This window comes from Zonotrichia albicollis, chromosome 1, assembly GCF_047830755.1.
Source record: "Zonotrichia albicollis isolate bZonAlb1 chromosome 1, bZonAlb1.hap1, whole genome shotgun sequence".
Taxonomy (NCBI): Eukaryota; Metazoa; Chordata; class Aves; order Passeriformes; family Passerellidae; genus Zonotrichia; species Zonotrichia albicollis.
In genome coordinates this window covers 101,984,651-102,009,302 of record NC_133819.1, presented here as the reverse complement: position 1 = coordinate 102,009,302, position 24,652 = coordinate 101,984,651, and the positions used below count along the sequence as shown (strand labels likewise).

At 39.0% G+C, this 24,652-nt stretch overlaps 1 protein-coding gene across 4 annotated transcripts in view; it reads right to left on the bottom strand.

Moving 5' to 3' along the window:
* SPIRE1 (spire type actin nucleation factor 1) overlaps positions 1 to 24,652 on the bottom strand; it is a 133,312-nt gene that overhangs the window by 24,915 nt on the left and 83,745 nt on the right. For 2 of the 4 annotated variants that reach the window (XM_074548206.1, XM_074548198.1), the window contains exons 5-10: positions 19,528 to 19,611; positions 17,885 to 18,049; positions 11,399 to 11,485; positions 10,895 to 11,024; positions 7,305 to 7,346; positions 227 to 390 (exon numbers count right to left, since the gene is read on the bottom strand). In XM_074548206.1, coding sequence (XP_074404307.1) covers positions 227 to 390; positions 7,305 to 7,346; positions 10,895 to 11,024; positions 11,399 to 11,485; positions 17,885 to 18,049; positions 19,528 to 19,611 — 672 coding nt within the window. The remainder of the gene's footprint in view (positions 1 to 226; positions 391 to 7,304; positions 7,347 to 10,894; positions 11,025 to 11,398; positions 11,486 to 17,884; positions 18,050 to 19,527; positions 19,612 to 24,652) is intronic. The other 2 variants (XM_074548204.1, XM_014266785.3) reach the window with 2 other exon arrangements.

Sequence of the window (24,652 nt, the reverse complement as noted above, 5' to 3'; positions counted from 1 at the left end):
AAGTAAATATGGGTTTAATGCCAAAATTACCATTTAATCTTTCAAAAGAATATTCTCCTTTTTTGGGTCTGATTTAGTATTTTTGAATTTCTGTGGGCTGACAAAGTAGCCATGGAAAATTCGAATTATAATTTGCAGTCACTTCTCATCTGATCAGTTCAGCAAACTAAGACGCAAGACTCAGTTCTGACAAATCGAGAAGCAAGTTGTGTCCTGATTTTTTTACCTCTGAATCTGAGCTGTCAAGCTCAGCCAGTGTGGGAGCCTTCAGGAGTCTCTTGCGTTGCACTGTCGCCTGTGTGGCCCCGTTCTGCTTTCCCTGGGGTGCCGGGCTGCCGTTCACTACAGAGGCATCCGCTACTTTTCTGCCAGCCTCTGGCGTCGGTACTTCTACCAAAAGAAACAGAACAATTGGTGTTCGCACCTGAAATGCATTTTGCCTTCTCAAATCTTACTGCTAAGGCAATACACTCAAAAGGGAAAAAAAATTGTTGTGATAGTTGTATCTGTGCAATTATTTTACTTTAGTGATTCACTGCTCAGACAATTACAGGCGATGGCTTGCAGTACAGAAGCAGTATGAAAGAATGAAAGCAGTGCAAAAAGCAGCATTGCATAATGCTAAAACCCAACCTCACACCAACAGCAATCAACTTTAAAAAAATTGCCTGTGTTAAACCCGAAAATATTCTTCCTTCAAGCTACAGTCTGTAATTAACTATGTAACAAGGACCAGAAGAATGCACAACCATATCTGGGCAAGTGGGTTTCCAGCGAATCTGAAGACATCACCACACAGAAATTAGGAGGTTTAGTATGGAGTAAACCCAGTTTTTCCTGTGAGGACAGAATTGCACTTTACTCTGCAGGATACAGAGAAGGAATGAAAATGAGGTAAATAATGAGTGTTCATCAAACACATGCACAACTCTTGGGCTTGCTTGGCCTTTTGTATTAAAAACAGGTCTGAGAGGTCAGACCTTGACGGAACAGCAGAAACATGAGGCTCCAGCTCTATTTTCATCTACATAACTTTTACAAGGATGAAACTCCACTGAGTAAATTACTCAGGATTTCTGCCAGTGTGCAATGAAGATGCATCTTGGATAATGTAAGCTTTGGGTCTGCTGTGCTTTGCCTAGCTTAGCTTTAGACATTAAGATAATGACCTAGCCTTTGATATTTTAGGACAGCTTAGAGTTTGGTCTGATAAATCAGTTTTATCCCTGTTAAAGTACTAAGTACAGTATTCCAATCTGAAGAAAATTATGTTGGAGGGACAAGGAAGAGAAGCTTTTAATCTCCCATCTGCATGTATGTCTAAGCAGCTGGTCTTTCTGCAAATGTGTTTTTCTACTCATGTAATTACAGGACTCCTTCCCCAGCCTTGTAATAACAAGGTACCTCCAGGTATTACAAGGCTAGGGTAATGCTGAGTAATTATTCCCATTTTTATACAGGGTGAAAAGAGGCACAGAGGGTCAAGTGACTTGTACCTTAGGTTACTGGGAGGACTGTGACAGGGAAATGTTATCACCCAGGTATTCACAGTGCCAACAATGCAAGTATTCTCACATCACTTGGAGTTACTTACACAGTTGCCCTGGTATAAACAGACAGTCACTCCTGCTGCAACACCATTTGCATGGATAAAGCCATCCTTGCACCAGGTAAATCAAAGCTACACACTACACAAAGCACAGCTACAGAAGTAGGTCTGTTTAACAACATTCTCACCACAGCACCTATTGAAATAAACTAAGAAAATGAATAAGTTAAACCAATATATTTATTTTTAAGAATTTTCCAGGTTATTGTTAAATGCTGGAAACGGATTTAAAAAGGAGAGGAGGTACATTATAGTTGCTATATAAATCATATCTTCAACTGGGAGTATAAGAAAAGGCAATTATTTGGGCTAATAAAGTCATGGTGACATTCCAGCCTTATGAATCTGTGTACTACAGTGTGATTACTGCCTTCAGGTCCTTCCTACAAAGAGCTGCAATCAAAGACTTAGTCTCCCTAACCCTTACTTCCTATCTTCAAAGGCTTTGCTAATGGCTGTCCTGACTACCACAATGGCTTATAGGTCATGGGTTTTCTTCCTCCTGGATTTCTGTGGGTACAGCATGGGCGTCCCCCACATCAAATGCATTCCTGCTCTGCCAGCAGCTCAACGCAATTCCAGAAAGGGACAGCAGGAAAACAAAATGCAAACTGCCTCCCCTCCCTGCTGCCAGTGACACTTCTGGAGACCTCATAACTAGCTGGCATGTAGCTGATTGAAGAAGTTCTGAGTTTCCCAAATGATCAAGAACAACCTTTGATTTGTCTTCGGATGGCACAGGGCAGTTCCTGAAGAGACCATCCAAGGAAGCAGCCCCAGCACCACCCCACAAGGGCCAAAGGTGGTGACCCTTCTCCTCTAAACCTCCTGGGTGGGGACTCCCCTGCCTGGTGGTAGGGAGGGTGAAGAATGCCCTGCAAGCACTGCTGGACTCACTGGGAGATAAATGATGGAAGCCCAGCAGCACTGCTCTCCCGTCAAAAAGCAAAATACACAATAGGCCCGGGGAAAGGAAAAAAGGGGGGACACCACCAGACACACCCCTATGGCAGGGGATGGAATGTGTTTTCACACCAAAAATTGTTTTTTCTGGTGGTTTTTGTTTGTTTTTTTTCTCCCCTAGGAATACAGGCCAAATTTCTTTAGGTTTGAGAAATGGAACTCTCTGGTCCATTTTGAAAGTAATTTATATAGCCAATAAAGATCTAGGAAGCCCAAACCAGCTGTCATTTAGTCAGGCACATGTGAGTTGTTCATACATATTGCTGAGTTGCTCATATGTTGATTCAAGCCTTCTTGAAACACCAAAGAAATTTTAGGTGAATCAAGAAGACAATCCATCATAGTGCTTGTTTTCAAGGTTTCTTCAGTAGGAAATGTGATTTAACACCATTCTTTCCTCTAGAGAAAAAAAAAAACAGGGAGTTTTTGCAACTTGCAAGCACGAAAGAATAATAATAAAAAAAGAATAAAATTAGAAAACAGTCCAATCTATAAAATCCATTTGATCAATCAAGTTCAATTTATCATTCTTGCACTTATAGTACTGAATCCATGTGAATAAATGGATTATCATAATTTAAGGAAAAGATCATGAAACATTGAAATGTTTCAGCTCAAATTTTGAAACATTTGAGGTGTCAACAAACAGATTTCAAGAAAAAAGCCTTGTTCTAAAATTAAAACCAGAATCTGTTAGCAGACATAGACCAAAAAATGATTAGTTTGTTTAAGCTGTTCTAGTGATCTGTTTGGACAACAGAAACATTCACAGGTGACGAATAATCACACACTGTCAGAAACAAGATAAAACTATTTAGGATAAACAAGTCAGAAGCAACAAAGAGACTAAATCTTATAAATATGAACATGACAGAAGAAATAAATGGACAACTCCTTGAAAAAAACCTTAGATATATTTTTTTAAAAACGGATAGTATTTTACAATCTCTAGGTTCACAGAACACTTAAACATTTTGATGATTTCAATGACATTTAAAAAGGCTCGTGTGAGTTATAGCCTGGGGTTAAGGATTTATTAGAGAGTCAGACCAGACACGCTGGGGAGTGTCATTTCTCTGTGTTTTCAGGCAGCAAGTACAGTGAACAGTACCTGAAAATTGGATGATTGTGTTTGGTTTCTTTTGAGATTTTCTCTAAGCTTTCAACAGGCAAATGAAAGAAGGCAAGGTCTTGATTTGATTACTTGATCTTTGTGTTGGGCTTCCCTGACCAGCCTTAGGAAGGGGGAGACAAAAAACCCCACTTAAGATAATATGAAATGTGCCTCTATTTACATGTAAGATTATGTCTTGTGAAACAAGGAATTAACCAGACCACAAATTACATGCAAACCTCAGCAGCCATATAACCATATGCTGTCTGCTTCCTAACCAGCTCTCCTCAGCCAAGAGTGAGGACAGAAACCTAAATTTTCCTCTATACAGGAAATGTACTCCTTGGGATTATAATTTTTTACACTGAGTTTAAAAGAAGGCTAAAATAGATTTGCAGAATTATTATAAATTTGCTTTTTGCTGGCTACTATGTCAATAATATGGTGGGACATATTACAAAATAAGTAAAAGTAACAGAGATGTGCTCATTTCACTGGACTTCAGATGTTAAATTCAAACCTGAGAACGAATAAATCAATCTTTTGCTGTGTTTGCATCCCGTGTATCACTGTGCTATGTAAACTAAAGAGTTTACAAAGACCTGGTGCCTCCCACTGGTCTGAGACAGACATAATCTAAAAGTAATAATCCCCATTAAATTTGGTGTTAAATGCTTCAGTTTCCTTCTCTCTCCCTGCACATTTCCCAGTTCCCTCCTTCCTCCAAAATGCACAAATTGTTTCTGAAATAACAACTTCAAAGCTGCAATGCACACAGCTTTGAGGTAAGAACTGGAGTCTTAAGAGTGGCAATGACTGATCTTTTGAGCTGCATTCAGCACTGCACTGAAATGAAGCTCCTTTTCAGCTATTTTTCTATTAAAGGAAGGGGTAATGAGTGCCCTGGTCCCCAGTTGTTCTCTGAGTACCTCTCAGGTAACTCACTACAGGTGGCTACCACTTGTTCCTTCTATTCTACCAGAAGGAAAAAGCAGCGTAAAAGGAGACCCTAGGAGCCTCTCCTCTCCTCTTCAGGAGAACAGCAGGCAGATGTGTGGAGCTGGGCACTGTGACACACCACCTACACTGGCTTGGTGCCAGCAAGTCTTCTCAGGATTCTGCATCCTCCCCATCGCAGGCAGCATGAATAATAGAAACCTGCACCCGTCCTTTAGCACTTAGCAGGGAACACTTCTCTTTTTCAGCTGGTTTGTGGGGTGTTTGTGACAGCAATTCCATCAAGCAGAGTGCAATGAGAGCAGTGAAAAAGCAAGTGTGTGCAAGCAGTGATGGAAGCACAGTACAGCCTCTCTGCCTCTGAAAGAATAAAAAAAGTAAAAGCACGCGAAGCAACAGCATCCAAAATTACTGTTTATCTGCTTACTATCAATATCCCAACCCACCTAATTCACTTGTAGAGCTCATCTGGTGTCTCACATCTACCTAACTGGAATGTTTTAATCATCCTGAATTTACTTCTAAGGACACTTTATCAGATCACTCAGTCACGCCATATGATGCTACTTGCTGAGAACCACATGACTTGCAAAACCAAAACCAATCACATTTGGGAGATGGATAAAGAAACCAGGAAGATTCTTCAGTGGTCAGTCAAAACCAGGAAATGCAAGTACATTACAGATTTTTAAAGTTACTTCTTCAAAAGAAAAAAAATATGGTTATGAATGAATGGATTACAAAATATTGTTTGAATTTAAACAAATGAGGATGTCTCAGAATTCTTAGAAATGAAAGGCAAAAGAAGAAGCAGACAGACACACATAGAAAGACAGATCTGAACATTTCCCTTTAGCTGGTCACTGGCATATTCAGTTTTATATTCTTAAAATTAGAACTTTTGGCACATCTGAAAGTAGCAATACTTTTTGAAAACATAAGTTTGCCTGTTTATGCTTCTCTCTGAGGCCCTGGGGGCCCTGCAGCTTTCAGGGGAGTAAAATCTGATGCCATGTACATATGTAATGTGAATCCCAGCAGACAGCTGTAGTAGCTGCACCACACACCACGAGTGTAAGGTTTCACAAAAAGGCTCGAGCTGCATTAACAGCTTGTCACCACCTCTGACAGCAGAGCCTGTTCCTTCCCCCCTTCCACCCCTGCTCATCAGCTGCCCTCCTCAGCCAGCTCTCTGATCATCTGATCAGATAGTAGGCAGGTTACAATCACTAAAAGAGCAGAAGAACAACCTGGTAAAAAATATTAGAAGTATTTGTTCCTGGGTTACAGGAGTTTAACACAATCCTCTTGTGAATAAATGAGCAGGACTGACACAGAGAAGGGGAGAATCACATGCTTAGAGGGGAGCCTGGGGAGGAAGGGAGCAGTGAGAGTCCCTCCTCCCCTCTCAACACTGGCAAGCTGTTTCCCTGGCTCAGTCAGAACAGGGAGCCATGTTCACAGATATGTCACTTGTGAACTGTGTTCCCATATTACATAAATGCTGTATTTTTAAGGTAAAACTTCTATGTGGTCTTTCTGGTTCACAATATGCCAGCATTTCAGTCAGATGATGCCTTTCTGTGGGGAAAATAACCAGATGAGGCTAAAGGATGCATGGAAAAACTGAGGATGCGAACTCTGCTAAGTCCTAGATGAGATGTTTCTATCTGTAACTCAGAGGAAGGAGGGGAGGTGGTACATGGATTTATTTGGAGACTTTTTTGAGACTCACCTAGGGAAAATTAGATAAGAGCTAGCTATCTCCTCTGCCAACAAACCTTTGAGGCTGATGTTGAATATTTCCAATGTCAATGATGGAAATTTTGGGCCTGATCATCCAGGAAATGTTAGTGTATAATGAGGAAGGAATGAATTCTTTTCTGGCTACTAGGCTATCTGACATTGCAGTATCCAAAGGGCAGCAGGTTCATACAGCTGCTGCATGTCCTAACTAATGGCTTACAAACAAGAGGAAACCTGAAAATTTATATTAGATAGTTGATGAAGGGTCACCTTTTGGATCCTCTGTACCAGCTATTACCAGCAAACCTATTTGTTCTAACAAGTAAAGAAGGCAGGTTTAGCCTTTTTGTTGGTGAATGTTTTTGATTTCAAACCTCAGAAAGCTTTTGCCATAAAGACGCTGTAGAATTGGCAGTTTCTTTCTAGATCAATATACATAGGTGTATTTCATTTAATCTAGAAAGGTAGATGAGTTCAAAGCTAGTTTTAGGATCCTGGTAAGAAATGAAGTACTGCAAAAGATGGTCAAAAAAGTGAGTGCAAAGACAGAGAAGTCAGATTTATCAATAATAAATCAGACTTGAAGGTGATGCTGAACGCTGCAATCATTTTAAGAGTCTGGAATAGCTCTCAAAATAACCTTATTTTGTTTATTAATTTAAGCAGAATTGCAGCATTCTGGTGAATACACTCTGTATTTCAGGTGAAATGCAGATGTTTCCTGTTCCTAGGCATCCTTTTATGGCAAGGGAAATATAAGTATTAATAACTAATTTATCTATTTTTTTTATTTTCACTGACCATATCTTGGAAGAATCCCTTCAAGTTTCTTTCTTAGATGGGAATTCAACAAACAGATGGAACAAATTTCACAATAAGCACAACAACCACGTCAGGTGGTGCAGCACATTTTACCTGACAAGTCAAAACTGTAAGACATGCTAAGTGGCCGTATTGCTGTAAAAAAAAAGAAACAAACACAACAAAAAAAGAAAATGATTCAGCTCTTAGAAAAGCAGGATAACAAAACCAAAATATTAACTCTGCTTGAGACATTTTGGACTCTCTTGCTTAAATCCAAAATGTGTCAGACATACAACTGCTTCACTGTAGTAACGCTCAAAATCTGAAAACTACAGTAGCATAAACGGGACTTGCAAACAGAGCAATTACATTACTAGTAAATTATGATTTTTTGGAATTCAATAAATCAAATATGAAAACAAGAGACAAATATCTAAAAAATCTAATACTCTAAAATAAAATCACCATGAAAGAGCAACAGGAAAAAGGGAAAGAGAGAGAGAGAGGAGAGAAAGAGCTGGAAAAAAACCTGAAAGCACAAAACCACATTTCACACAAGTTTCAGTGACCTGAAATAAAGATATTTCTAATTTTTTTTAAGCATAATCTCCAATGATTACAATTAAACTAATAAAGAGAGACACCCAAACTAAGCTTGCACAGTAGAGCAATCCTCCTTGAAGAGGATGGAAAAAAAGGCCACACAAAATCTGATTTGTGCTGATTCCCGTTCTTTTTAAAAACCTTAGGTGCACTTAGCCTTTAAAATGCATCCATAATATTATTCTCTTCTTCCTGGGCCTCTGATGATTTTATTGTTAGATAAGAAAGTGGTCAGATGTTCTTCATTTCTGGAAAGACCTATCCATATTTCCAATTAAACACTGTATTCAGAGGGCAGACTCTCAAAATACTCTTCAACTGAAAACAAAATTTCAGTGCACTAATCCAGATAAGTAGGCCAAGCCCAATGACAAGAATGTGCAAAAATGCATCAAAATTGAAATCAGCTTATGTGTTTTACTTGACAGGTGATCAATCTGCAAGCTGGTAGAAAGGGCCTGTCAGACACACATACCACCACTGCCCCAAACGATGTTTATAAAAAGGTTGTACTGGGACAAGTTTTGCTCATGAGAATAATTTAAAGTGCTGCATGCAGTAGGTGGCTGACTCAGAGCTAAATTTGGGAGTCAGGGAGTTTTTTTTCTGTATTCATTAACTAGAAATTATGCATAGGTAATAGCTACAGTAACAGTACCAAAATTTCTGTCCATACTTAGCATAAAGGCACATACTTAAAGCAGAAGGGTGTTTATCCCCTGATGCTGAGACATTGATAAAACCCGCACATGAAACAAAGTTTTCTGCAAGCTCCATTAGCTCCACTTGCCTGAGTCACAAACCCATGGTTTTAATTAAAGGCACATGTACCTCAAGGCTGTGCTTGTCTCCATGGCTTACAATGATGATTTTACGGGGTCATTTGAAAGCTCACTCCAACTCCTCTACTCAAACCTCTCCCTTTGTGATTACAGCTCAACCCCATTTCTAAAGAAGGTTTAGACTGAGACTGGCCAGGGTAGAGAAGATCTTACCTGTACCATGTGTGGTGCAGGTAGAGGGACATAGCCTGTGGCTGCTGGGGAACACATGCCATAGGTACAGCCTTATCACATGAGCAACTGCGAGAGCGCAGCCCCCACTCACCCCACAGCCAAGTGCAGTTGGGCTCTTGACTGTATAAACTGAGCAAAAAGGAGTTTGGACATGTGAAACACAGCTTATGCTCCTGAATACATCACTGTAACGTGCTATTTTTTTCCTCCTTTTTGACAGCAACAAATATTTCTGTCCAGATGGTGCAAGTGTCCTACATGGTGTTTCTACTTAGATTTATAATCCTTAAACCTCATTACCTTACATGTTGTTACACTAAATTACATCCAGTGGTCATTTAAACTGTATGGCAGATCTATTTGTGCCATACTGAATGCCACTAATGTTACTCTGTTCCCATACTGCACAAGCACATTCTTTTTTAAAAGGAACTTAAGGTGTAACAATCATTCCACTTGTGAGAAAGAATGAAACCTCATATGTCAACATAAGGAAAATTATCTTAAGGCCTTTGGTCTTTTTAATTCTTCATGCTAGCAACTAATATATACTTGGAAAAAAAACTTGTGTGCATCTACTTTTACCTTCCCTTAATGTGGCATTTAATCCAGTCAATTCACTGGACTTGACAGGAATTACCCCAGGTCCAAAACACAAACATTTAATGCTCTAACAAAAAGGGAAGAATAAATGGAAGACAGGTATCCTTCATTGGAAGTAATGCCTTGAAATCAGTCCAGAAGTCCTAAGCAGTAGTAGTTCAAAATTAAACATCAGTTTTAGAAACTGTTTGCTAACAGGGTTTGATGCCATTTATATCTGTTAGAAATTGTAAAGATTTATTAGGTCATATTTTCTGCCCCTGAGACAACACGGTAGTTCCCAGATGCACAACATATAAAACACTGAAACTGAATGTCTGAAAGAAAATTAAGGAATCATTCCACATTCCTACAAGCTTCCTACATTTGGAAAAAAAAGTCTAGGCCTGTGAGAAATGTTAATTGATACAGTGAACATAAACTGAATCCAAACCAGAAACTGGAAGGCCCAAAAAACCAATATTTGAAGCATTGTTCTTTTACAAACACAGGCAAGCATTCCCCAAACTCCATTAAGCACTTCAAAAACAATGCAACAAAGCAAGACTGATGGAATTGGTTTTCTCCAGAAACAACGGGTTGTCATAATCCACTTGAATCTGGACCAGTGCCTTTGGGCACATGTGGCAAGAACAAATATCTTTCAAAAGGCAGTGACAGAGAGTACGTACATGGAGTTTTGACAGTTTTCAGCCATAAGAGTCTACATTTGCTCTTTAAAAATTTAGCTACTCCAATTTTTCTGATACAGATAAATACAGTACACTTAAAGCAATCTAAGTCACTACGTAAGCCTGTATTTGTCATGCTTTTGCCATCAGAACCACTGAACTAATAATGCAAATGGGTGACTGCTGCATCGCATAGTATTTGCATCATTTCATAGAGGTTTGCTGAAAATACACTGCAGGAATGAAATGCTTTGCAGGGCAAGTCTGAATTATTTTCCCATGAAAAGACCGACAAACATGTTTTCCTTAACTTGGAAAAGGAAGCAAAGATTTAGATACAAAATAAATGCAACAGATTCAGTAAACAAAATAAAAGCCGATTTTAAATTAAAATAAATAATTTGATGATGCTAACAACAGGAAACAAAGAGAATAAATTAATTAAAAATCAACATGTAAAGAATACTTGCAGATAGTCAAGATATACTGCACTAGAGACAAGCAATACCTGTTCCATTTTCAGCAAATCTAACATAGACTGTCATGTGCAACAAGCAATACAATACCATTCCACTTATCTAATACACTAAAAACCTGAATGGAATTAAGGTAAACCATTCAGTTTCATATTTTAAAATATAACTAAGCACAAAGATTGCACAGCCCTAGAAAAGTCTGTAGGTTATTTCTTTTTCTGAAGGATTAATTTTATCTTTGGTGACATCTGCACAGATGTGGCTAGAATTGCTGCTTCCTGTGTGGGAAGTGTTCTGTGGATGCTGCAGGTAAAATCTGGCCATGTGCTTACCCAGCCTGCTCCGCCTTATCTCATCAGGGGAGACTGGACGTAACTTCCTCTCTGCCTTGATCTCCTCCAGGATCCTCTCATGGAGGCTGCGCGGCCGCGGCGGGGTTGGTTTCAGTTTCCTTGCTGAGGCCTTGGGATACAGAGATAATCATACTGACATTAAAAAGTGCATCCTTGAAAGTAGATTTCACACTTTTTTGGAAAAAAAATGTGGAATGCTGTGATATGATTTTACATATACTCAATTTCAAACCTCAGCATAAATTGAAAGAGGGTTTTATGCATTGTGGTTCCCTAGGGATAAAGGGCTGCTGGCAATAACAGCTGTTAATTGGGATGTGCAACATACTACACATTGTTCTTTTAAGGGATCCTGTTCTATGTACAAAAGACAATATTTTTGAAAGCCCTGGCAGAAAATATGATGTTTAGGTATTTGCTGGGATCAAACATGCATTGAAAAGCCACTGTTTTGTATGGAATGAAGGCCGCTGGATTACGTACAGGATTTAGTGGAGGTCGCGATCGGATGAAATCCAGGATTATTTCATGGGCACTCTTTTTTAATCGAGGTGGGATGTCACCGTTGACCTGGAAAGGAGAAAGTGAAATATATATTGCTGTGTTTCACATTTATATTCATGCAGATGAGATCAACTGGAAACTCACAACAACCCTGACAGAGCTGCAGTGTTCTGACACCTGCACCAGACATAAAACCCCACCAGTCCTGAGTGGAGCAACAATCCTCATGCAGAGCACAGGCAAGCAGAAAAAAAGATACTTAGCAGCTTTTCAGTTTTGCTGATGGCTGCAAAATAACTCCAACTGCAGCAGCTTTAAGCAGCAATATTGAGGATTTTGAAGTAATGAAATCAAACATCAAGGCTGCAATTGTGTCTATGGGAGAAGTAGGTTTTCTCACTGTAAATCACATATTTCTGCAGCAGAGGGGCTGGGTGAGGGTTGTTTGCTTTTTTTGTTTTGTTTTCTCCAGAAACACTTAGACATTTAGATGTAAGACCATATACAAGACATCACAGGGAAGAGTCATCAATTGACTATAAGTACAGGATTTAAAGAAGGCAATGGAAGCTTTTATATCATATGAAGAATGTATAAATTGTAAACTGGGAATTAGTGTATGCTTAAAGAAACCCCACCTGTCAGGTTCAGTTGTCACAGAGCACAGTGCCCAAGCACGCTGTCAGGGACAAGAGATCATCCTATGTCATATATATCCTTCTGCCACCTCCTCTTACTGCACAGTAGCTAGCCATCAGCCCTGTCCTCCAATTTGACACAAATTTCAATGACACTGTATTGCTTAGACCCAGTATTCCATATTTCAGACTTCTTTTTTCTTTTTTAAGGATCAGTTGCCTCTTTATGTTTTTTTGTGGGACTGTATTCATCCAGACTCTGTAGCCAGAAAACCTATGTAAAGACACATATCTGGTTTTGGCAAATAACATGCCCTTCTGCTAACCAGAAGGATTGCTGCTATCACAAAAAGGGGTGCCCATAAGGTCACCTGAATATGATCCCTAATTGAACTTCACCAATGCCAAGCAGCTTCCATACAAGCTCTGCTCACCTCAGGCATGCCCTGTGTCCAGGCTGAGGGTGAGTGACAGTCTCCTTGAGAAGATTCATCCCTTGTCCTTTAAGAAATCAGATGCAGAATCCCTCCTGGGGAACATTTAATTGCTTTCCTGAGGACTCTATCTGGAGATATCCTACTCCAGACACGCTCCAAACTCTATTTGTTCCACCCTCCTTAGTTTCCCATAGAGTGAATTTCATGTTGCTTGGCAAAGAATTCCAAGCTGCTAAACTCTGCAACATGCATCATCTTCTTAAAAATAGTGCAGAAAAATTAAAACGGAAAAGGTTTATACTAAAGCATGATTTGACATTTCCTGATGAGGAGAATACTATTTTAAGGGATGTGATTGATTTCTTCTGTTCAAAGACTGAGCAGTTTTTTGAGGCCAACATGCGCTGGAAGATGGTTAATGAAATGAGAAGTGTCTCTTCCCTGAGCTACTGTTCATCAGATGTCAAAGTTGATGGCTGAAGTTGAGAATTATTAGCATCAGAACAGCCGTTTTGTAAACCGATAATCTCTGCTGGAGCCTTGGGGAACAACCTCTGTGTGACAATAGTCAATAAATAATACATGGCTCTGAGCCTTTCACCTCAGGGCACTCCAGGCCCTGACTTAATGCCACCAGGGTATAATTAGTATCAGTATTACCATCTGATTGGAAAAAGAGAAATGTAGAATTTGCTTAAGTGATTTTCCACAGGATACATGGGGAGCTGGTGGCCAAGCAAGTGGATGCTTTGCAGCCAAGAAGCCAAGAGCAGCAGCATCAGTGGCAGAATCCACCTTTTTGTACTTGGCATCCAAACAAGATACTGACATGAAAGATACTGCAGGGAAACTTTTATCCTCTCTGTTCAGACTAGATTTATTTATTTACTCAAACTAACTCTCTCTGTAGTGAGCAACTTCAAATGCATCCTTTACTTTTACTTAATTAAAATTCATGGCTCTTGATTAAAGTCTCAATCAAAGACATTGCACAAATGCAGCCATGATATCCAGGCTGCAGGGGGAAAAAACCCCACCAAAACACCAACGAAAAAGTTTGTTTGTTTTTTTTTTCTTCTCCACATAACAGGCTGGCCCCAACTACAAACCAGTATTTGAATAAAGTAGAGCTACCCTAAGCCTTCATGTGTGTAAAACAGTTTTTGTACAACAGTATGCATTAAAACAGACAGTGTGAAGAAAGCTTAACCAATTATTATAAATATCAAACATAAATGTAGAGATCTAAACAGCTAATGCACAGAAAAATTAGCATGTCATAATCTACCAACAACCTGCTACCATCACATTTTAATATATAAATACAGATTTGCAATTTAAAAAATAATGGGAAATGGTACTTAACTACCTCTGGTTGAAGCTCAAAGCTTTAAAAATAGTGATCCCAAGCAGGAAGTACATTGCTGATAACTTTCACAAAAAGTAACATCACCTACCATTGACACTCAATTATCTTAGCCATTTATCTGTTCAGCTATAAAAGGTGTCAGCAATAAGTAGGAGAGAGCTATCTTTAAATAACAGTCAATGGGAAACTGATATTGTTGTACTATCTAGAAATTTTCATTTAAAAGGAAATTGCATGGGCACTGAAACAGAGGGGACACACTACATCATTTCCAGAACAACTCACAATAAAGTTCAGTGGTGAATTAAATTAAGTAGATCTCTATTTACCAGTTTGCATTATGCAAACACTATAGTGTTTTAGTCAACACAGTTGTTACACAGTATTTTGACACCCCACAGCAAGCTGAAGCAGCAATGTCCAAAAATGAAGCGCTCTGGTATTTCCCATCATGAGGCACTGTACTCACACTGCTGTTCCTGCACATCTATTGCAGAAACAAGTTTTTGATACCACAGGGTAACCACAGAGTCCCTCCTCTGAATATCCCTAAAGCATGACTAGGAACTGCAAAGCTCCCTGCTCTGCCTAGGATGACTCCTACACTTGTCATGTGATGAAGATGTAAAATAAAAAGCACAGTTCCCCTGCTGAAAGCAACTCACCACAACCAAGTCAGACTTGTGTGTATGGGAACAACAAACTCTAAAATGTCCAGCTGGATAAAGTGGTCAAAGTCCTGTGCACAGCAAAGCTCACATTCTCTGTCCTGCTTGAAGCATATAACTCATGCTTATGAAAATACTGTCTGTGCACAGCTGTTACTGCAATTAACCTAAGTACTCTAAGATGATAAATACTGCAAAGAAGTAAACGAAAAAAAACCCCAACCAAAATGAAAAAAACCCATGCCACAGGATTCCAGCTTAGATATTCAAATTACTGGATATTTTTGATAATAATGGCTTCAACCTGTATGTTTAAATTCCCCGTCTGCAACATGGCCAATACCACTGCATTACAGGTACTTGTGAAGAGCTTGAATATGATGACAAGAGTGCTCTTACCTACAAAGAGTGTAACTGTGATGTAACGTAATGCTGAGTTTGGATAGGGCATAAATTTGGACAGGCACGAATTGAGCAGGTAACACAAGAGGCATCAGCTACTGTTCAGTAAGCACTGCTCAAGAAATACAGTGACTGGTGCGTAGCTTGGAGGGAGGTGGAGACAGATAGAAAGCAGAGCTCATTATGAAGCACTCTGAAATTAAAAACTGCAGCTCAACATATACAAATAATAAAGAAAAATTAAACCTAAAAGAGTAATTTAATTCTTACATTTCTTAATTTCCAGGTATTGACTCTACCAATGACCACAGCTTTTAGCTTTTGTGGGAGTGGGTGCTCCATAGGTGAGGAAAGCTATTAAATCTCTCTAAGGTAGATACTTGAAGTTTATAAAATTCCAGACTGAAACCTATCTTGCTCCCACAACAATTGCAGCAATGAGGACACTTGCCTCAGGACAGAAAGATGACAACTCTGAAATTATTTTCAGATGTACTGAAATAGAAATGCCAACGTCACCGAAACAAATGAAACCAGTTATTTACCAAAAGCCCAGAATTTGACATTTTACATCTTCAAAACATTTTGAATATTTGCACTATAACAATGGGTGAGAACAGGAAGCTCCAGTTACTGCTGTCTGCTAGCACAACAATCTGATACACTAAAATATGGCCTAACAGGAACATCTGTTCCTTCCTTAATTTCTATGCAGAACACTGAGCAGTCAGCGATAGATCAAGCTACTCTTTTAAGCACAGCATCACATTAACAAAAAGAACAGTAAAGATTTCATGTTGCATTTCATTTATTTAAAGAAATTACTTATTACTTTGGAAATTTACTTAACCTTTTGGTATCATTAGTAGGATACATGTCCTCACAAGCTACCAAGTCTAAACTACCACCCATAAATTGAAAGCAAAATTACTTTTAACACAAATTTTGCGGAACTATTTTGAATGATAGAAAGAAACATAATCCATCGTTCCTAGACTTCCTTAAAATTCAGATTTGGGATCCTTTTCTCCTCTTCTCAAGAACCACTAGGCTTTCTGATGATGGGAATCCATACAATCAACTTCAACCTGTGGTAGCCAGTTAGAAGATGCATCTATGCAATGTAACTAAACTTGTAATTCTGTGTGAATCCTTCAGGTTCCACATGTTCCATGTCAAGCTGCACTCTCATTGTTGAACATGCTTTTACACAATCTTCAAGCAGACCCTGCAGCAGAACCCAAGTTACTGAGTTTAAGGTTTCCAGTAAGGAAGTAGTGATTTTTCTAACACAATGTCATCACTTGTCAGACTAAGCCAGCAGTTGCATCACAGACAGCCTTACAGGTACTGTACCTGCAGCTGATTGCAATCACATTTATTCCCAGAGTTCACTTTGGACACTCTATCTAGAAGACAAGATAGCAGGCCAAAAATAGCTGCTTCCAGGGATTTTGTACAGAGCCAGAGTCTGGATAAGCAGAGCAGCAGCTGTGCCCCCAAGATGTACCACATAATGAAGGAAATCTCTTCTGAAGAGGCAGGAGCTTGCTTAGCAGCAGCTGAATTAAAAGCTGGTCTGACAAAAGCAAAATTAGATGACCCAGGGCTTCCCATTCAAACAAAACTACTGTTCTGATTGCATACAGAAACTGAGGTCCTGAGGGGACTGGTCCTCTTTTGCAGAGGGTAGTAGGAACACTTAGCTCAGTTCCCTGAATTGTTAGGGGAAAGACAGACAACATCATTACCTGGGTGTGCATTTTACTCTATTGATTTAACATTTAAGCAACATCTGCAGCAGAAAATAAATACAATCAGATAGGCTAAATCCAGATCTCGATTAGGAAAGTATTTTCAGCTCAAACATAAAAAGCATTTATACTACACACTTTCTGCCTCTCTCATCTGTCTCCCTCACCCCCACCCTCCCCTCTGATTTTTTCTGTGTGGAATCACAGCTCCCTCACTGTGGGAAGATTTGTCAGGAAAGAAATACATCTGAATACTGAATATTCTAAGACAATGCTTCCATTGTAACTAATGCCAGGTGAAGATAAGTAAGTGTAAGGTATAAATATTGATGTTGACCAAATACACGCCGTTGACAAAGGGATTTACAATGTCCTACCAGGGATAAGACACTCTTCAGATCAGTTGCTAGATGATCAGGAAGAAGATCTTAATATTGAAAAGAATATAACCCAAAAGGACAGAAAGAACAGGGAGACACCAGTGAATGGGTTCTGATAAAAAGAGTGCCTCAAGTCAATTTTACAAGCACTTTTATGAGGATCTAGGGAGAGGAGACCCATGAACATTCTCTAGCTTGCTGTGGCATAGTCTTGATTAGAAAGCAATAAGAAAATATGCTGAAAATAACTGAGCTCAACTTCTACAAATGGAATATTTAACTTTTTTTTAACATAGACTATTCCTTGAAAATTTGTAATAGATCATAGTAAAGTAAGTTTACAAACACTGTGATACAGGCAGTTTTCAACTACTGCAGGTTTTCCTTTCCCATCACAGTATCATTCATGGCAGCACTTTACATTCTGGAACTCCAAAAATTATGTTGTAGCTCAAGATAAATGTACTGCTAATAAGAAAAGTCTAAAACAATCTCTCATTGGAAAGCATGACAGGACTTCTGAGATGACTCTTAAAGTGATCATAAACCCAACACAAGTGATTTGTTCAAGCTTATGATAGGCAGATATGTCTTTCAGAATTTTAAATGGAAAACAAAGTACACTACATGTGTTGGTTTCATGTTCTCTCCTCAATGCACTGCACAAATTTATGATGCCATATAAGCCCCATGAACATTAGTATCTATAAGAAATAATAATTTCAAGATTCTCAGAAGAAAAAAAAGTCAGAAAGAAGATAAAAAAAGGAAAACAACATTTCAGGTTTGAAAAGCTCCAGTGACTCTCTTGACTTACCATGACCTTCCTTAAGGTGTAGCGTTTGGATCTGATGTCATCCATCAGCATCTCATAGGGAGTGAGCTGATATTCTATGGGCAGTGGGTTGTACTGACGCTCCTGGACTTTCTTCAGTTTAACCCCATTCCGTAAATCTCTCATCACCTGCACCCAAAAACGGGCCTGAAGACAAAAGACACAGAAGTTTTAATTCATACCTTACCCTTGAATACCATCTCACATTAAAACAAAGTTTCCTTCCAGGACACCACCAAATATTTACAGCTGTACTATTTTATTTTTAACACATCAACCAAATCCCATTTTATTTTATATAAGCTTATTTTTAACACTCATGAACAAAATAAAACTTTGTTGCAACTCAGCAGGAGTGCTGGGTCCCACCTCAAGTATGGAAAGAGGATCTGAAATTCTCATATCTTACATCTAAATTCCCATTTCTAGTATACTGCAAGCACATAATCAAAGTTTTTTGACCTATAGCTGATACTGTGTGAATTAAAACAGGGACTGAATCTGAAACTTTGTTACCCAGGACTCTCCTGTAAAATATCCTCAAAAGTTGTTCTTTAAACGGAAATTTTGGAATGGACTCCCAAGTCCTAAGATCTTGCACTAGAAAAACTCAACTTATTTTGCTCTGCCTGTAAGAGTACCTCACACTAACACCTCCCTCTCATTTTCTGTAAAGAAGAATGGCTGGAGAGAAGAAAGAACAGGTGGTGGATTGAAGACTGGAAAGTAAAATATAGTACATTTTAAGAACTTTGTAATATTGCTCTATGAATTGGCAAGAACAGTACCTAGAAAATAAATTAAGTTACTTTCTGCTTAAGAGTTTCCCTGCTGCCTTTTTCTTTCATCTCTAGAGAAATTCAGCTGGTGTCTCTGTCTACTGCCTCTGAAGGGCAGTCAGCATGGTACCTGTCTAAATGTCCAGTCTGAAAACTGCAAAAGCTTCTCCATTAAAACAGCTTAAGGAAAAATATATTGCTTGGATACTTGCACTGTTTCATCTGTCTGCAAAGGGAAGCTGGGATTTCATTTAGTTCTAACTTGTAGTGGGTTACTATTAATATATATACTTTAAAAACCCTAGAGACTGATTTGAGCACAGTATAATGGAATGGTTTGGGTAGAAAATACCTTAAAGCTCATCTAGTTCCAGCCCCCCTGCACTGGGCAGGGCACCTTTCACTAGGTTGCTGAAACTGTTCCTGTGCCTCACCACCTCCATTATAAAGAATTTTACCTAATATCTACTCTAAACCTCTTTCAGAGTAAAGCCATTCCATCTTGTCCTGTCACTAAATGTCCTTATAAAAAGTCCCTCTCCAGCTCCCTTGGAGGCTTCCTTTACTGGAAGGCTGCTCTGAGGTCTTCCTGGAGCCTTCTCTGGGCTGAACAACCCCAGCTCTCTCAGCCTGTTTCCATAGAGAGGTGCTTCAGCCCTCTGAGCATCTTTTTGGTGTCGCCTGGCCTCAATCCAACAGGTCCACATGATTCTTCTATTGGGAACTACAGATACTCTTTCAGGTGGGGCCTCATGAGGGCAGAGGTAATAATGCCTTAGTTAAGCTATATAAAGAAAAAGAAACTGCCAGTAGTGATGCTGAATCACTATTCCATTGTTGTCTTACCCAGTCAGCATTTTTCAGTTCATCGAGATCCGTGCTGGAATCATCACTTGCCTCTTTGTCCATTTCCTGGATCTTCTTCAGGTTCTGGCAATGTAAAGGAAACGAGTCAATAAATGAACAGTGGCATTAACTCTCAAGTAAAATTGAAGCTTAATTTTTAATCTCTTGTATAATGTAGTTTGGGTATTCTGCTGAATGTTTTATTATTTGAATAGCAATACTGTAAAAGTAACTTGGAACACTATTTTAATATATTTCTCTCCCTTGGAAAGTTCATCTTAAATGCTGGGAACAAATGTTAAGTTTTGAGTATGAAAGTACTTCAGATAATTATATGCTGGAGATAAAACTACACATTAAAATGTTTATATCCCTAAATCTTTATATGCACAGAAAAAAAATCTTAACCACTTATTAGGTCTGTTAAGCTACAACACAGAAAATATTACCAGCTTGATAAGGATCCATTCATACCAAAATTAATGCTTGTTGAATTCAAGGCAGGTCATTTTTGTAGAAGGAGAAATAAACTATGAGAAACATTGAATAGTGCCAGAATTGTGCATATATAAATATATATATTATAATTAATTAGTCTGTATAACATGGGTATAGATTCTGAAATATCCATAATAAAATCATGTGAGGCAGAGAAACTGATCTTTCAAAGATGACAACTGCTACTTATTAACAAGATCAGATCACACAAATATGGAAAAGATGGAGTGTAAAGGGGCAAAAAAACCCTTTCATACTAACAATATGAAAAACTATTAAAAGTTACAGCAGACCATAGAATAGGCAAGCTTGAACACAGAAGGCTGTGGCTTTACACAAATTTTCTTATACACATCAACACCTGTTTATTCAAAGGGCTTTTTTTTTTGGTTTTTTTTTTTGTTTACTTCTGTATTGAAATGTTTTGGAATCAGCAGTACAAGCAATTTTTCAGTAATGCACTTCACTTTTATGTAGAATTTTCCAGGAAATCTTTAACAATGTTCAATTAGATCGATTTTCTAAGTACTCACTAATATATCTGAAATGGATACTTAAGTCCTCTACTAAAAACGTTTTTTATTTTTATGAGACAAAAGCAACAGGTCAGAGATCTGAAAGATGTATCTATCAAAAGTATTTCCACCTTTTAACACTTATGTTCTTTTAATGGAACTGCACAATCAGTCTCAATTCAGCTTCTGAGCTTTCCAGAAAAAATAAAAATAAACGCAGTCTTAAAAACTCCTTTTTTCCTGGAGGTAGTTCTTAAACTGCTAACATTTTAGTATAAGAAATGGAAGCACTGGAAGAGTCCTTAACTTGCACATTCAGAAGTGCAAGCATCCACCAAACCTGGCTGCAGAGATAGGACATGTGAGTCAGCTACCACAGAGGTTTTGAAAAGAGACCAGACGGGTTCTTTATTGTCTTATTTATGTAAGTAGCACAATTGCTTTAGTATCAAAGAAGAAATATTACCATTGCCCTATCAAAATAAAATACATCATTTACAAGGAGACTCCAGAAAAGCATAAATCACCCACACTAACAAAAGCAGATCCATCATGGGACAATGTGGGAACATTTTGGCATGACTTGCAGCATCACAACAGGATACCCAACTGGGAAAGAATTCTTTATGGAAACTTCTGCTGGCCCTGGCACTGTGGTCAGTCTGACACAGGCAATTGCCCTTTCCAAGGGAAAAACAGAAACATAGAAAGAATGGGTAATGGAAAGGCCTTGCTCATGTGTACTCTGCTATCCAGGGTTTCTTCTTTTCTATATCATACAGTTGGAGTAATCATTTCAAATGCAGTTAAATGAACTGTAAATTACTTTATTTCTTGCAAACTGTTAACATCTACTGGTAAACTGCAAAATAAAACAGCTGATACTTTTTCCCTTATCCCTTTGTAACCAAAAAGATAACTTCATTAAATGGGCTCACAACTGTCAGATCTGCTCCTCCTTCCCATACTGCAAGGTAAACTTTAATTTTTTAAAAAATTAATGTGTTCCAGCTGCTTAACTTATACTTCAGCTATTCAACAAGACTGGTGACCATCGCCCATCTCAGCAACCAGGTTCCCTACCATACAGTTTATGGGGCTGGTTGATGCCCAAAGGCTGATGCTTTTGGCTGACATAAATATTTCATGAAGCTAGAAGAGATTACAACCTGGTTTTTTTAACAGCAGAAAATAAGAAGGGGGAAAAAACCCACCCTGAGCAGCTGAAAGCTCTTCCAAATAAGGCAGCCATCTAATTAGTTTCTCTGGAACATAGCTAGAGGGGCAGCTCCTACCCAAAACAGCACAGGTGTAAGTGATGCTGGCTACCGTGCACCAGAGAGCTGCAGGAGCAAAACCTGCCAGCCAAGAGATGAAGTGTCTCCAAGTGCACTTTTATGACACAAATGAGCTGGTACAAGCACAGGCTGCTGCCAAAGCTGGGCTTCTTTCACTGCCCATCCCTGTGCTGAGTGCTTGGCTGCAGCCCTGCAACCACAGACACCCACTCTGTAGGGAGAGCTCATTCCCTGCCCTGGCACCTGGCTCTGGCACTTAAATGCAGCTCACCATGCAATCAGTAGAGAAGAGCAGGACATAAAGGAATTTCCATCATTACAGAACTAGCAAAATTTTGGAAGAAACCAGCAAGTGCTCTATGTTTGCAGGAAGTGTTTAGGAAGGCTTTTTTAGCTCTTCTACACCTGTCAGGTGCTGCTTGGGAACGAATAAATTCACTGTGACAAATGATTATATTTAAACTTGTAGACTAAATGAACATTAGGGTTTCCCTCCAGCATCCTCAGCCAGCATCAGTGGGTTTCTGCCTCTGTTTCAACCATAAATAATAGAAACCAACATATTTAAATATAACAGATCCTTTGTCAGAATTCAGCTGTGTTCCAAAGCCTGCAAGTAACCTCAGCTGCTGCTGCTGTAGCCACTTGCACTTACCCTTGGGACAATAGCTTAAGAAAAGCTATTACAGTACAATAAATACAGGGCCTGAATGGATTTCTATTCCAGAAAGCAGAAACGTCTTAAAAGGGTTTTTCTAAATGATCCCAGAACCTCAGACTCAATTCACCCATTAGAGCCTGGGCATTCATTCAGGCAATAAGGGTTGGATGTGTAGGAAATTACTGCTTCAAGAGCTTTTGCTTTTTTAAAAAAACCTTTACAGCATTTGACCATTTTTTCAAAAGACTGCATTTTGTGGCAAAAGCCAGTAATAAAAATATCAAATGTCTTCAAACCTCTTGCTGTACTATTAAAAGCAGGCAGCTGATTTGTTGCTGCTGTGTGGCCCACATTTGAGATGTGCTCAGTGACAGATGGGAATTTATGTAAGACTCTTGTCAGCACAGTGTCAAAGACTCTCTTCCATAAAATGCTTTCTAAAAACATGATGCTTTAATGAATGTGGTATTCTAGGGAATCCGGACCTGGACTTTGACTTTCACCAATTGCAGAGCACAGTCTACTGCAGTTCCCAGTTCATACTATAAATTAGGAGTCACTTTTTCACTGATTAAATTTTCTACACTGCTGTCTGTGAAACTAGTAACACATTCTTGCACATCTAGGTTCAATTTAAAAATACATAACATTTACATATGGGAAAAACTCCTTTTTTTATATACCTTCAGCTATTCAATGTGGGTTTAAATTCCAAGGGCTTAGGCAGTAGCATCGCTCTAGGTCTTTGAAAAGACTCAAACGCCATTTAATTCAAACTGGGAATAGGATCAGTTAAATCAGTCCCTGCAAACCTTGAGCTGATAGCAGACAAAATTCTTCATGTACAGAGATATGGGCTGATGCCCTTTGCTCAGCTCTGGAGGGGCAATAGTCATCATGCTGCTCCACATAACTGTGCAAGGAGAGGCACAAAAAACCCAAACCAAGGGCAGGTAACACCGTGACAGTGGCTGCATCACACAAGAAAGCCAAACTCTCCCCTGCCCGAGACAAACCAGCAGTATTTTCCTTTATTAAAGGTCCTAAATTGAAGGATCAAACTGATCAGAATGGAGGCACAAGCCTGATGAAAACACAGCTGCAAAAGTGGAATCACTGGAGACTTGGAAGTGTAGGCAAAAGTGAAGGTATGAGCTGAAAAGTTTGTGAACTGATTTATTTTTACAGCTGTGCTCTCTGAAAATCCAAGCAGCAGAATATTTGACAGCTTACACAGTCACAAGACTTTTGAGCACAACATGGCTAATGACTCTATTTCCAAAATAAGTTAGCCATTAACATTGTTTAGGTACCTATTAACTACCTCCATTATCATATTTTGTACAAATAATACAGCAGTATAGCCACCTGACCTTTTTCATCAGCTCTTTTGCAACTGAACTTTCATATGGCGTGAAATTAGGAATAAAAGAAAGGAACAATTTCATTTCATGCATGTCCTTAATTAGAATTTTTTGGTTTGCATTTCATACAGATTGGATTGAAATATATCCAGGCAGACTGAAAGAATTGTGTTTTTACATCAGAAAGGACAGAAATGCAAGGCAATTTGTTAAAAGAACAGTACAAAGATGACAGATTGGGAGCTTTCTCTATTTTCTACCAAAAGCCTAATTACAAGGCATGCTGTGGATAATGAAATTATGGATGAGTTTTTGATGAGCATGGATTTTCACTGCAATTAGAGATGTAGGCAATTATAAAAATATACAAAGTCTTAATTAGTTTTGGAAGGAATACTAATTTTGATGCTGTAGGGTGTACATCAATCTCTAAAACTTTTTTGAGGTATAAGTAAAACCTACTGCAACAGATCTGCCTGCTGGACACTCATCTCCCATGCCAGCCAGCATCACATGGCGTTTTCTAGCACCACCTGTGCCAGCCAAGGAGTTTATCACGCACAGGTCTACATCCCACATGCCAGTATCACCTTTAGTGGTACCACCCACAGAGTCCCAAAGTGTTTCAGAGTGGAAGAGTTCTCTGAAAGGCAGCTGGCCCAAGCTCCCTGCTAAAGCAGGGCCATCTAGAGCCTATTGTCCAGCATCATGTCCAGGCAGCTTTTGTGTATCTCCAAGGACAGAGAATCCACAACCTCCCCAGAAAATCTTTGTTCACCCTCACAGTAA